This window comes from Rousettus aegyptiacus, unplaced genomic scaffold (genome assembly GCF_014176215.1).
Source record: "Rousettus aegyptiacus isolate mRouAeg1 unplaced genomic scaffold, mRouAeg1.p scaffold_m13_p_3, whole genome shotgun sequence".
Classification (NCBI taxonomy): Eukaryota; Metazoa; Chordata; class Mammalia; order Chiroptera; family Pteropodidae; genus Rousettus; species Rousettus aegyptiacus.
In genome coordinates this window covers 132,871,488-132,883,907 of record NW_023416306.1, presented here as the reverse complement: position 1 = coordinate 132,883,907, position 12,420 = coordinate 132,871,488, and the positions used below count along the sequence as shown (strand labels likewise).

Sequence of the window (12,420 nt, the reverse complement as noted above, 5' to 3'; positions counted from 1 at the left end):
ATTTAGTTAAATAAGTATGCTTATTTAATTAATGTGTATTAATTAATGAGATCCTTTTCTTTTATTGTAGGAAATTAAATCAGCTCATAAAATTGCGAAGAGGTATTCTTCCATTCCTCAGATGTGGTCTCGGTGTCTGCTGCGTCATTGTTACGGACTGTGGTTTATTTGTCTCCCAGCTTATGTGAAAGTATGTCATTCAAAAGTCAGGGCTCTGAAAACGGCATATGATGTGCTTAAAAAAATGCAGTCAAAGAAGATGGATCCACCTGATGAGGTAACAATTATTCTTTAACATGAATTATTTTTCTAGATTTATGTACATAGATATTTTGTTTCTTTATACTTTTGAACTTACTGTGTTTCAGGTGTGCTACCGCATTCTTATGCAGCTCTGTGGACAGTATGATCAGCCAGTGCTTGCAGTTCGAGTGCTTTTTGAAATGCAGAAAGCTGGTATTGACCCCAATGCCATTACTTATGGTTATTATAATAAGGTAATTACTTTCATTTAATGGAGAAAGAGTGTGTCTTTTGTGATTATATAACCTTTAATGGCAGAAATCATTGTTGCAAGGGTTATTTGGCATTGATTTTAGAGTATCTAAAATATATTTAGTAAATCAAGTAAAAACTGTTGTGCTATTTTGTGTTATGCAGTCTACTTAGGTACTCTTTAGTTTGACTCTAAAGCAAATGTGTTCATTTATAAAAATTATTATACTAATTATTTTATTTTGTTAAACAGGCTGTTTTGGAAAGTACCTGGCCTTCAAGAAGTCATAATGGCTATTTTCTTTGGACAAAATTAAGAAACGTTGTTTTAGGAGTAGCACAGTTCAAAAGAGCTTTAAAGAAACATGCACATTTATCACAAACAACTCTCTCAGGTAATTAAAGATTTTTAAGGGATATATGCATTTTACTTTTTCTTTAAAGTTAATGGACCAGTTACACTTTACAATTTTTAGAAATTTAAAATACTTTCAAAATATTGAATGTTTTCTAGTTTTTATTGCTGTTAAGCAAATTCTGATGTTGGAATATTCTTCACATTTAAAAAACACAAAATTTCACTTTTTCCTTATAATTTAAACTATCAACCATTAATATTCATTAATAACTCACAATATAGTTCTTCGTTACAACTGTATTTTGTTAATTATCTGGCACTTTTCATGTTCTGTATTAGTAGATATTAGTTTGAGCAACAAACTAATGTATTTTTGGTATCTCCCTGAGTAGTAAAATGCTGTCAAATTGTGTTCTTAAGCAGATGGCAGTGACCTGGATGCTGTTAGTCATGGCAGCATGGATAGTGGTCATGGGACACACACTGTGGAGCAGGCACCTTTTAATACAAGTTTAATCAAAGTATATTCTACTGATGATAGATCTAGTACAGGTTTGTGTGTGCTTATGTATACATTTATAGTACATTTTAAAAACTAGATTTGCTAGTTGTTTTTAGATTTTAATTTTCAATGATGTATTTGTCATTTTTTAATTATATATGTCAGGTACTTGATTTGATATTGTATTTAATAACTATATGCAGTTTTATTCATTCTTTATTTGAATATTAATGACAATTTAAGAGAGTTTATTCAAGTATTTAACCCATGATAATCCAGTTCTCTCTGGATGGCACACAATCTCTTTATTATATCACTTTCTTAGGATAAATTCTTTGTAATTTGAAAATGTTATTAGAGTTTTAAAAAAAGAAACTTGTAGGCCTGATCTGAGTTAATAGTACTATATCAATATCAAATTTATTTCATTTAAGATATTATTGGGGAAAGTTGAGTAAAGGGTATACAGGAACTCTTTTTACTGTATTATTTTTGTGACTCCTTATGAGTCTTAAACTATATTAAGGTAAAAGTTATGAATAAATAAATTTAAATATATATAAAATTTCTAGCATTCTAGCACTGAAGATGGCATTAATTTTATTAAAATATAAGATTTGTACATAAGCTTTCTGTAATATTAAAACTAATACATTTTAAAATTTTATTACTTGAATAATTCTTTTCATTATTACATTAAAAAAATTACACATGATTATCAAATATAAGAGCAACCTCTTAATGGCAGAAATTTTAAATTTAAAAATCCAGGCATTAATAATAAAATTTGAAATCTTCTATCTCTGCAAATGATAACATGATTTGGTCTGTTTTCTTTTATGCCTACTTTTAAGAATAATAAATATAAGCTAATTGTGTTGAAATATAATTTTCATAGTTATTCTTCTTTGGCTGACTTTATTTCTTGGTCATACAATATGAATTTAATAGTTATAGTAGGCATCCTCAGGCATTATCTCTTAAAAATTAAGAAATCTATCTGATGTTTCACTATGGCTTTTAAAAAATTATCTTAAAGCAGTACAGAACCTAATAAAAGCATGAATTACCTTAAAATTATCTTCACACTTTTAACTTGTAATTTCTTTGGGAATAGAGCTGAAAATTTGATTAGAAAAAGTACAAACTCAAAAATATAACAAAGATATTAAAGTAGATACCTAGTGATACTTAATATAATTTCCTTAGGTAGTACTTTACAAGTTCATAAAACCATTCTATACGATCATAACAACCTCGTGTATTATAAATCTTGGAATTTGAGATCCAAACAAAAAGATTGTTTGGTTTTAAAATTATATGTGCTAAAATAGAGAACTAGTATTCAAAATTTTGTTTTGTTGCTAATTGAGTGAAAATAATTTGCTGAAAATTATAGAAATCTTCTTTTACACAGCAATTTATAATGTATTAGAAATTTTCTTATATCAGTGTAACTTGCTTTTCTTGACAATAACTTTAACATTAGATTTTTTTTCTCATTCCCATGTATTTGTACTCATGTGCAATTCAGTAATTATTCAATTGATTGTTCAGAAAAAATAATTATCTATAAATCTAAATAAATCCTTTTTTTTTCTTTTTCTTTTTTTTTTTTTTTTGGTATAGTCATTTAGACATTCAGCTTCAGTGCTCCATTTGTAAATGTTCCATTGCAAATTCCCTGCAGATTTTTCTTCTTCATTGCTTAGTTGGAACTCAGACTTTCACCTAGATAGGTCATGGGCTTCTATAAAGAATGTCAGGTTTGTCTAGATAGTATTGTGAATGTACATAGTTACTTTTGATTGCAATATGGAGACAAAAATAAATTTTTTTGCGATTATTCCATTCTTTTATTAATAGAGATAGGGGCCTCTAAACTAATGCTTTTAATTGAAAGTTACCCAGAAAAATTTCTGTAAGTCCAAACATTAATGTGTTGCTCCTAATTCCGGTTCTCACTAAAGAAGTTCATAATAAACAGCATAGGGGTATTTTTCTTTTTTTTTTTTTTTGTTTCAGGTGGCCAGTCTGATCTTGGATATAATTCATTATCTAAGGATGAAGTAAGAAGAGGGGATATATCTACTGAGGACATTCAAGAAGAAAAAGATAAGAAAGGAAGTGATTCTAGCTCTTGTAGGTATTATTTAAGTTGATATTGTATAAAATTGTGACCTTATATTAATAGAAAATACAAGTGACTTTAAGTATAAAAATACCAATTTTATTTTCCACTTTCCCGTTATAACTCTGCTTTCTTCCCATTGCAAGCCCTCTTCACCACCAAATATTCCAACATACAAATTTTCATGTGTGAAGTGTATAGTCTCAGTGGCACAACCCATCTCCAATCAAATAGTACTCTTTTTGCAGTTCTTAAAACAATAGGTTTTTTTCTGAGGCTTAACAATACTTTTATTTTAATGCTTTTGTTAATGGTCTGTGACTTATATTTTCCCCCTTCCTTCCTTCTATCAAAAGCAGTGTTTCACAATGAAAGAAGAAATAGAAAATGTATGCATAGACCTCATGCATGACCTCATGCATGGAATCACTTATTTGTAATTGACAAGTAGATATAGAGGTGTTCAATATTTTATCACCAATTTTGAGAAATATTTAGAAATAAAAGCTACTTCTCTTTATGCCTCCTATGATCTATAGAGATTTCATTTTATTAATTTCATTTTAATCTTTACAGTGTCAGAGATTGAGAGTGCAAAAGGAAGTGCTGATTGTCTTCCTAAGCTCAATTACCAAAGTTCTTCCAGTATAGTTCGCCTCAGTGGTACAAATAACAACAGTGCTGATAAAATAGCAGGAGAAAGCACAGGTGAGTTGAATAGTGTACCTCTGTTATGTGCAGAATGACATATCTGTAATTCTAGTGGATATTTATTTTTTATGTGTTAATTATCCAGGGTGTTTTGTTGTTGTTGTTGTTGTTGTTGTTGTTTATGTATTTGTGTAGCCTTTCATGGTATGGTTTAGTAGCTTGAATTCTACATTTTGTAGTATCCTTTGTTCAAGCTTTTATTATAACAAAGTGTAGGGGCAAACTTATGAGCTACATACTGTTTTTTGAGTTTGGACTATTGGGACTTTTTGGAAGTGGGAAGTGGGAGCAATTGAGATGATCAGTCTGAGTGTACCATATACCTAGCCAGTTTTTAAATGAAGCATTTAGTTCCTTAGTCTTCATATCGTTCCTTTTTTTTTTTTTTTTTCAGAAGCAAAAGGATAGTCTTTCATATATTTTAGGTAATAATATCTAATATTTTTTCTTTTCAAGGTGCTTTTTATATATTATATTAATACAGCAATGCTTATGTTAGTAAGAGGGGATATTAGCACTATTTTAAAGATGTCAGCAAGTCACATAAATTAGCTAGTCAATGGAAAAGTCAGTTTAGGATTCAGAATAATACTTGGTCTCACAAATCTTTCATTAGACCATTTCGTGGGGAGGGGGTAAATGGACAGAAGATTCAGCGTTTCTAGTGTAAATAGTCTGATCACCCAATTACATTATTTTATTTTTGTATTAGCTCAGTTCTGCAGCATGTTACAATCTAAACAAATATTGAAAGACTTCTACTTTTAAAGGTGAAAGGTCTGTTTATAAATGGCCTCGCCATGTGTTTATTTTTCTGCCGCATAGTTAAATATGCTTCTAGCTCAAGGGCAGGCATACTATGGCTCGTGGGCCAAATTGGGTCTGCAGCCTCTTTTTGCAAAGACCCAGAAGCTAAGAATGGGTGTTAAGTTTGTAAATGGTGAGGGAAAAATCAAAGGAATAATAATATTTTGAGACTCATGAAAATGATATGAAATTCAGTCTTCAGTGTTCCGAAACAAAGGTTTATAGGAACACAGCTATGTTCATTCATTTACATGATCTGTAGCTGTCTTACTTTGCATTTCTTTGTTAGATAATTGTTATAACTTAAACATTAAAAGTGCTTTATTTGTTATCATGGAATTGCTTTACAGCCATTTAGTCCTTCCTAATCATCGTCTAAGTAGAACCCTTAATAACTTGTCTTTGGTAGTCTTTTCTTTATTGTTCTTTCATTACTGTCTCTTCATGCTTGCCTTTTTCTTAAGATCATCTGGCTTTTGGTTTTGGTTATACCTATGCTTAACAAGTCAACTTTTTAAAGTCTGTAATAGATGTCCTAGGTATGAAATAGAGTTGTTAGTTTATACTTCAGATTTTTGGCATGAAAACGTTTCATTTGTTAAGTAGTACGGATTTATCACTGCTGCCAAAGACTATATGGGATTTATAGGAATACTTCTTTTTCGGTAATATGTTTCTTGTATACTAGTACATACTGTGATTCAAAGCACTTTTCAGGTTTATTTATGTTTTATAGTACTATATATGTATTTATCTGACAGCTTTTAAAAGATACAGAAATAACTAGAAATATTTTAATGTTTAATTGAATATTAAAATACAGTCACCACCCTATAGTTACTTAATGATTATCTCGAGAATTTAACTTTATTATTATTATTATTATTATTAGTTTCAAGTATACAGTACATCGGCTAGACATTTGTATAGTTTATAAAACAGTCCCCCTGATTACTCTTCTCTCCACTGGCTCTACACCTAGCCATCACATTAATGCTAACTGCATTACCTATGCTGTTCTCTCCATTCCCGTGACCATCTATTAACTACTAATTTGTACTTTAACCCTTCACTGCTTTCTCTCAACCCAACCCCCCTCGCCCTCTAACTGTCCCTAGATTGTCCTCTATATTTATGAGTCTGTTTTTCATTAGTTTGGTTTTTTTTGTTCCTTAGATTCTGCATATAATTGAAATCATATGGTGTTTTTCTTTCTCTGTCTGACTTATTTCACTTAGCATAATAACCTCTAGGTCTATCCATGTCGTTGCAAATGGTAGAATTTCTTTTTTTTAATGGCTAAGTAATATTCCATTGTATATGTGAACCATAACTTCTTTATCCAATTGTCTGTTGATGGGCATTTAGGTTGTGTCCATATCTTGGCTATTGTAAATTGTGCTTCCATAAGCATAGGGGTGCATAGATCTTTACAAATTATTATTTTGGTTTTCTTTGGATAAATACTCAGAAGTGTAATTGCTAGATCAAAAGGTATATCCATTTTTAAGTTTTTGAGACATCTCCAGACTGTTTTCCATAGTGGCTGTACAAATTTGCAATCCCACCAACAGTGTATGAGGGTTCTCTTTTCTCCATGTTCTCACCAACACTTGTTGTTCTATGATTTATTGATGATGGCCATTCTGACAGGTGTTAGGCAATATCTCTTTGTGGTTTTAATTTGCATTTCTCTGATGATTAGTGACCTTGAGAGAACCTTTTTATATGTCTATTGGCCATCTGTATTTACTCTTCAGAGAAATATTTGTTCAGATCTTCTGCCCATTTTTTAATAGGATTGTTTGTTTTTTTGTTGTTGAGTTTGAGCTATTTTGGATATTAACCTCTTGTCAGATATATCATAAGCGAATATCTTCTCCCATTCAGTCAGTTGTCTTTTCATTTTGGTGATGGTTTCTTTTGCTGAGCAAAGAGAATTTAACATTTTGATAAATGTTAATGGAGTTACTGAGAGTTAAACCACAAGAAATTTTACTCTGAAATATGAAAACATAACTCCGAAATATTTTTTAAGCCTAATTCTGATTTTAGTATGTTTTAACTTTTTATCTTTAGCTACCATATTTAGCTATAATATGTCATATTATATTATACTATATTATATCATGGGTTGATATTTGTAGCAGGTGTTTCCCAGCAGACAATATTCATTAAGTAATTATTTTTTGATCTCCTACTTTATGCTACCATACACCAGGTGCTACTAGGGATATAATGGTGGAGGGGGGAGTGCGGTAAAGAAACATGGTCTCTGCCTTTAAGAGAAAGCAGGTGGGAGGGATGGAAAAACATTCATCAAATAATAAGTAAATGTAAAAATACTCTGAGATTAAATACTGTGAAGAAAGGCTATAAATTGCCACAAGAACATATAATAGAGAAACATGTTCTGAGTTTGGGGAACATTGGTTAGGGAAGGTTTCCTTGAGAATATAGTTTTTGAGCATAGATATGAAAAGTGAGTAGAAAACAAATGAGGATAGGGGTTGCAAAGGAAGAATTGAGAGGGAGCATTCCAAGTAGAGGGAAGCAATATGTAAAAGGCTGTGTGGTGGGAAGAGATTACAGCATGTTCAAAGGTCTGAAAAGGGGCTAGTATATCAGCTAGAAATTCTTTCAGCTTTAAGTCTCAGAAAATATGATTAACAGTGGCTTAACAAGTTGAGGGTTTTTTTTTCCTCAAATAAATTCAAAGGTAAACAATTGCTCAAGATGTTGGTTTAGGGGCTTTGCCCTCAGTTCTCTGTACGTAACCATGATTACAATATGGCCACTGGCAACTCTAGGCATCAATTATCTGAGCAAGGCAGAAAGAATCAGGAAGGGGACCAGCAGCCCATTTATCTTCTCTTACGAGGAAAGCAGTTTTTCCAGAAATTCTCAATAACTACCATTTTAATATTACTCTCCAGAATTATGTCATAGATTCACCTGGCCTAAGGAGTTTAAATAATTTACAGCTTTTGTCTTAGAAACTCACAACATCTAGCCTAATCTGGTGGAATTTATCATGTATATAAACCTAGAATCAGACAATTTTTTCTGTAAATGGCCAGGTAGTGAATACTTTAAGCCTTGCAGACCACACACAATCTCGCCTGTTTTTCATATGTGTGTGACGTTTACAACCCTTTCAAAATGTAAAAATCATTTGAGGCTGTACAGAAACAGTTTACAAGCCGAATTTGGCTCAGAGGTGGTTTTTCAATGCCTGGCATAATTTGATAACCAGCTTTATTTGTCTTCAGGCCATAGCATAGTTATGACTTTGCAAAAGAAGCTTGCAAATTTATTTAAATAGAATCCCAGAGTATTATTTTTGGGTTATAAGATTCCTCCAAATCTTTGATAATATTTAGCCTATCAAGTGGAAAGTTTACCAGAATATCAGAAGAACATGTATTCTTAGTTTCTTATGTACTTAACCATAAGCCGATATAGGGAAAAAAAACTTATTTTTTTTTTTAAGTGAGGCAACACTTGGTTGACCTCACAGATTGCAAGGACCTTGTCAGCTTACAATCCCTTATTTTTTTATTTCTTTTTTATTTTTTACGCCTACAGCACCTGCCTGATCTTCCTAGGTGGTCTCCCAGGCAAAGAATAAACTTTATCTCTCTACTATATTGTTTTCCTTGTTAATGATGTAGTTTATTAAACAATATTAGTTTTTAGGCTTTTATGGTCTCTGATATTCCCTTTTATCTCTTATCCTGTTATCTACATACATCACATGGCAGGAAAAATGCATATTTTTAGTAATTGCCTGCTTATAGAGAGCTAATTCTGTGGTATAAAGCATGTAAAGCATACCATAGCTAGACTAATGCTTTAGAAAACTCCCAGGTAATAAGGACGATTAAAGTGATCAAAAATCTAAAGTTCTGCTTTCAGCATTGGTACCTAAGTAATTTGGTAAGGAGCAGTGAATGGTGTTTCAGAATAGAAAGTGACCATTCATATTTGACTGGTATAAACTCGCAATTAAGATGTAAAGCAAAGCAGCACAATAGCCAAAATATGGAAGCAATCTAAATACCCATCAACGGACAATTGGATAAAGAAGCTATGGTTCATACATTCATATATACAATGGAATATTACTTAGCCATTAAAAAAATGAAATCTGACCATTTGCAATGACATGGATGGACCTAGAGGTTATTATGCTGAGTGAAATAAGTCAGAGAAAGGTAAATATCGTATTGTTTCACTTATATGCAGAATCTAAAGAACAAAAAGAACAAACTAATGAAAAACAGACTCACAAATATAGAGGACAATCTGGTGACAGCCGGGGGATGGGGTTGGGCTGGGAGAAAGAGGTGAAGGATTAAAGCAGTACAAATTAGTAGTTAGTTGATGGATAGTCACGGAAATGGGGAGAACAGCATAGGTAATGCAGTTAGCATTAATGTAATGGCTAGGTGTAGAGCCAGAGGAGAGAGAGATCAGTTAGAGGGATTTTTTTATAGACTATGTGAATGTCTAACCAATGTACTGTATACTTTAAACTAACAATAAAGTTTTTAAAAATATACATAAAGCGAAGGTAAAATTGTTTAATCACATCTAGAGTCGTAAGTATTTAGAGTTATTTTAAATAATTTTTATTTATGGATAAAACTAACATAGCTGCCTTTAATTGGGTTTGGTTTAGTGTTTTTGATTTTGTTTTTTATATTTATAGGCAGAAGACTGAGAATCGTAAGGTCACCTAACACAACCACAATTGTATAACCATTATTATTTAATCAGTTTAGTGGCATACGCATGAATTTCTTTTTATTAATATACCAAGGGTAAATATTAATTTTAATTTATAAGTTTTAAGAAGCAGTGCATCCTAATATCTAGGAACATACCCTTTATAGATAGTCAAATCTAGATTTCAGTCCCAGTTCTATCATTTAAAAACTGGGTAACTTTGGGCTAGATAATAAATCTCTTTGAGCATCAGTTTTTTCTCAAGCCATGAGAGTGTTGGAATAATTATTGTAATGTAAGTAATGTGCCTAGTATAGTATCTGTCAACGAGAAAGTATTTGCTATCATCATCTTCATTACTAGTATTTTAAATATTTACAACAACTTATATTAATGCATTACATTTTTCATGGCTAAAAACACTTTTCTTTTTCAGGAAGCACAGCTGAGCCACTCTTAATGTCATCTTTTGAGGATACAAATGAAACAGGAAACATTCAAAGTAGATGCTTCAGGAAAAGACATAAAAGTGACAATGAACCTAATCTGCAGCAACAAATGTCCTGGGGAAACAGAAACCGCAATCTTAGTGGAGGAGTAATGATGGGACTTATGCTTAATAGAATTAACCAGGAAGCAAACCCTGGAGATATGGTTGAAAAATTAGGAGCTGATGCAAAAATTCTTTCACATGTTATTTCAAAAAGCACAAGACCAAATAGTCTTGCTATTGGAAAGCCATCTTTAAGATCAAAAAGAGACAGTCTAGAAAAGGAATCTAGTGATGATGATACACCTTTTGATGGTTCTAACTGTTTATCAGATAAAGTGGATTCTCCAGTCATTTTTGACTTTGAAGATTTAGACAATGAAACCTATGGGTCAAAAGTGGAATATGTTGCTACACAGAATCCCAAGAGGATTCAACGTATAAATAGCAGCTTTTCAGTAAAACCTTTTGAAAAAACTGATGTTGCAGCAGGATTTGATCCTCTCTCTCTTTTGGTTGCTGAAACTGCACAGCAGCAAAAAGAGGAGGAAGAAGAGGATGAAGAGGATAGCAAAAGCGTTTCAACACCATCTGCTAGGCGTGATTTAGCTGAAGAAATTGTGATGTATATGAATAATATGACCAGTCCTTTAACAAGTCGGACACCAAGCATTGATTTACAACGGGCATATGATGATAAATCAACCAGTAAGAAGAGTCCAACATTGGTCAAGGCATGTAGACGATCTAGCCTGCCTCCTAATTCTCCTAGGCCAGTGAGACTTATGAAATCTAAAAGTTATTCAAAAAGTATGGACAGACCAAGGGATAGACTCTGGTCTTCTCCAGCCTTCTCACCCACTTGCCCATTTAGGGAAGAATCTCAAGATGCAGTAACCCATTCATCACCTTCATTTAATTTAGATACACTACTAGTACCTAAACTAGATATTCTAAGGAACAGTATGTTCACTGCTGGAAAAGGTGTTGCAGAGAAAGCAAGCAAATGGTATTCAAGGTTCACCATGCATACCACATCATCTAAGGTAAGTTTTATTAGTATTTTCTACTTTTCCTTTTATCCTTCACCTTTAGAAGTCCCTTACTCATAAGGATGTCTGTTTTTACCTTTCTCCTTAAACACAGCTTTACAAAAAAGACTCTTGCCTAAAGTTTGTAAGTATCAGAATTTAAACTTGAAAAAAAACTTCCAGTGGAAATAAAATTCACAAATTAAGGTTTCTAGTTCAGTTTTGAAAGAAAGTGATTTGAAGCTGCAGTAAAAATTAGTGCTATATGAAAGTGCTTACTGAGCTTCATTATTCCCTTCAAAATGCAGGGGTTTTTTTCAGACACCATGTCCAGCATGCCTTCAGAAATTACCAGCCAGACATAGCATTCCTCTTCCTGGTTAGGATGGAGTAGCTTGTGATAGACCTACGTATTTCCTAAGAGCAAAAAGCTAGATGAAAATGAAAATATAGAAAGTAGCTATTTAAAGTCATCAGAGAACTGCCAAAGCTACTAGAAAGTAGAGGGGCGATTCTAGAATAGAAGCTGAAGTTCTATAGCTGCTTTTTTCCTGAAGCCATTTACTTATTTTGAGCACAGAGCAAGAGGTTTCAAATCCAGGCTTTGCCTTATCAGAGGACTGTGGAGCGGTAAGGGGCCCGGCAGAGCTTTCAGGATCTTGTAGAGCTAGAAAGACAAAATTGGAGACCTTGGAGTCCTCAAATACACAATTTTTTTTCCTTCAAGACATTTTGCAAATATTGATACTGCATGAAACAAGAGGCTAAAAAGATAGGTAGAAAGTCTCTGACAGACAAGAGTTCTCAGAAGTTTCATGGTGCTGGGAATATGGTAACTAGAGTTCATGAGTTGCTGGGCAAAGGGGTGGGGGTGGGGGTGAACACACTAGGCCCTTAGTTGAAAGTTCTGTAGAGCTGTGCCCTAGCAACACTGGCCAACTTGAGGTGACTGAGCCTGACCAAAACTGCAACCTAGGCTTCAGTCAGCTCAGTCTGTGATTAGATTAAAATAATCACACTTTATCTATAAGGAATGAATGTACCCTTTTTGGAGGAATAGAACATTACCTGGAGTCTTTACAGTTTTTTTATATACAATTTTTTATATCCCGTCATTCAATTAAAAATCATTATACCAAGAGATAGTACTTTAAAACTTTTAAA

At 32.6% G+C, this 12,420-nt stretch overlaps 1 protein-coding gene across 10 annotated transcripts in view; it reads left to right on the top strand.

The window, feature by feature from the left end:
• DENND4A (DENN domain containing 4A) overlaps positions 1–12,420 on the top strand; it is a 105,355-nt gene that overhangs the window by 79,267 nt on the left and 13,668 nt on the right. For 4 of the 10 annotated variants that reach the window (XM_036217901.1, XM_036217903.1, XM_036217905.1 and 1 more), the window contains exons 17-23: positions 71–277; positions 369–497; positions 749–890; positions 1,274–1,405; positions 3,381–3,497; positions 4,063–4,194; positions 10,172–11,271. In XM_036217901.1, the coding sequence (XP_036073794.1) occupies positions 71–277; positions 369–497; positions 749–890; positions 1,274–1,405; positions 3,381–3,497; positions 4,063–4,194; positions 10,172–11,271 (1,959 nt within the window). The remainder of the gene's footprint in view (positions 1–70; positions 278–368; positions 498–748; positions 891–1,273; positions 1,406–3,380; positions 3,498–4,062; positions 4,195–10,171; positions 11,272–12,420) is intronic. The other 6 variants (XM_036217902.1, XM_036217904.1, XM_036217906.1 and 3 more) reach the window with 2 other exon arrangements.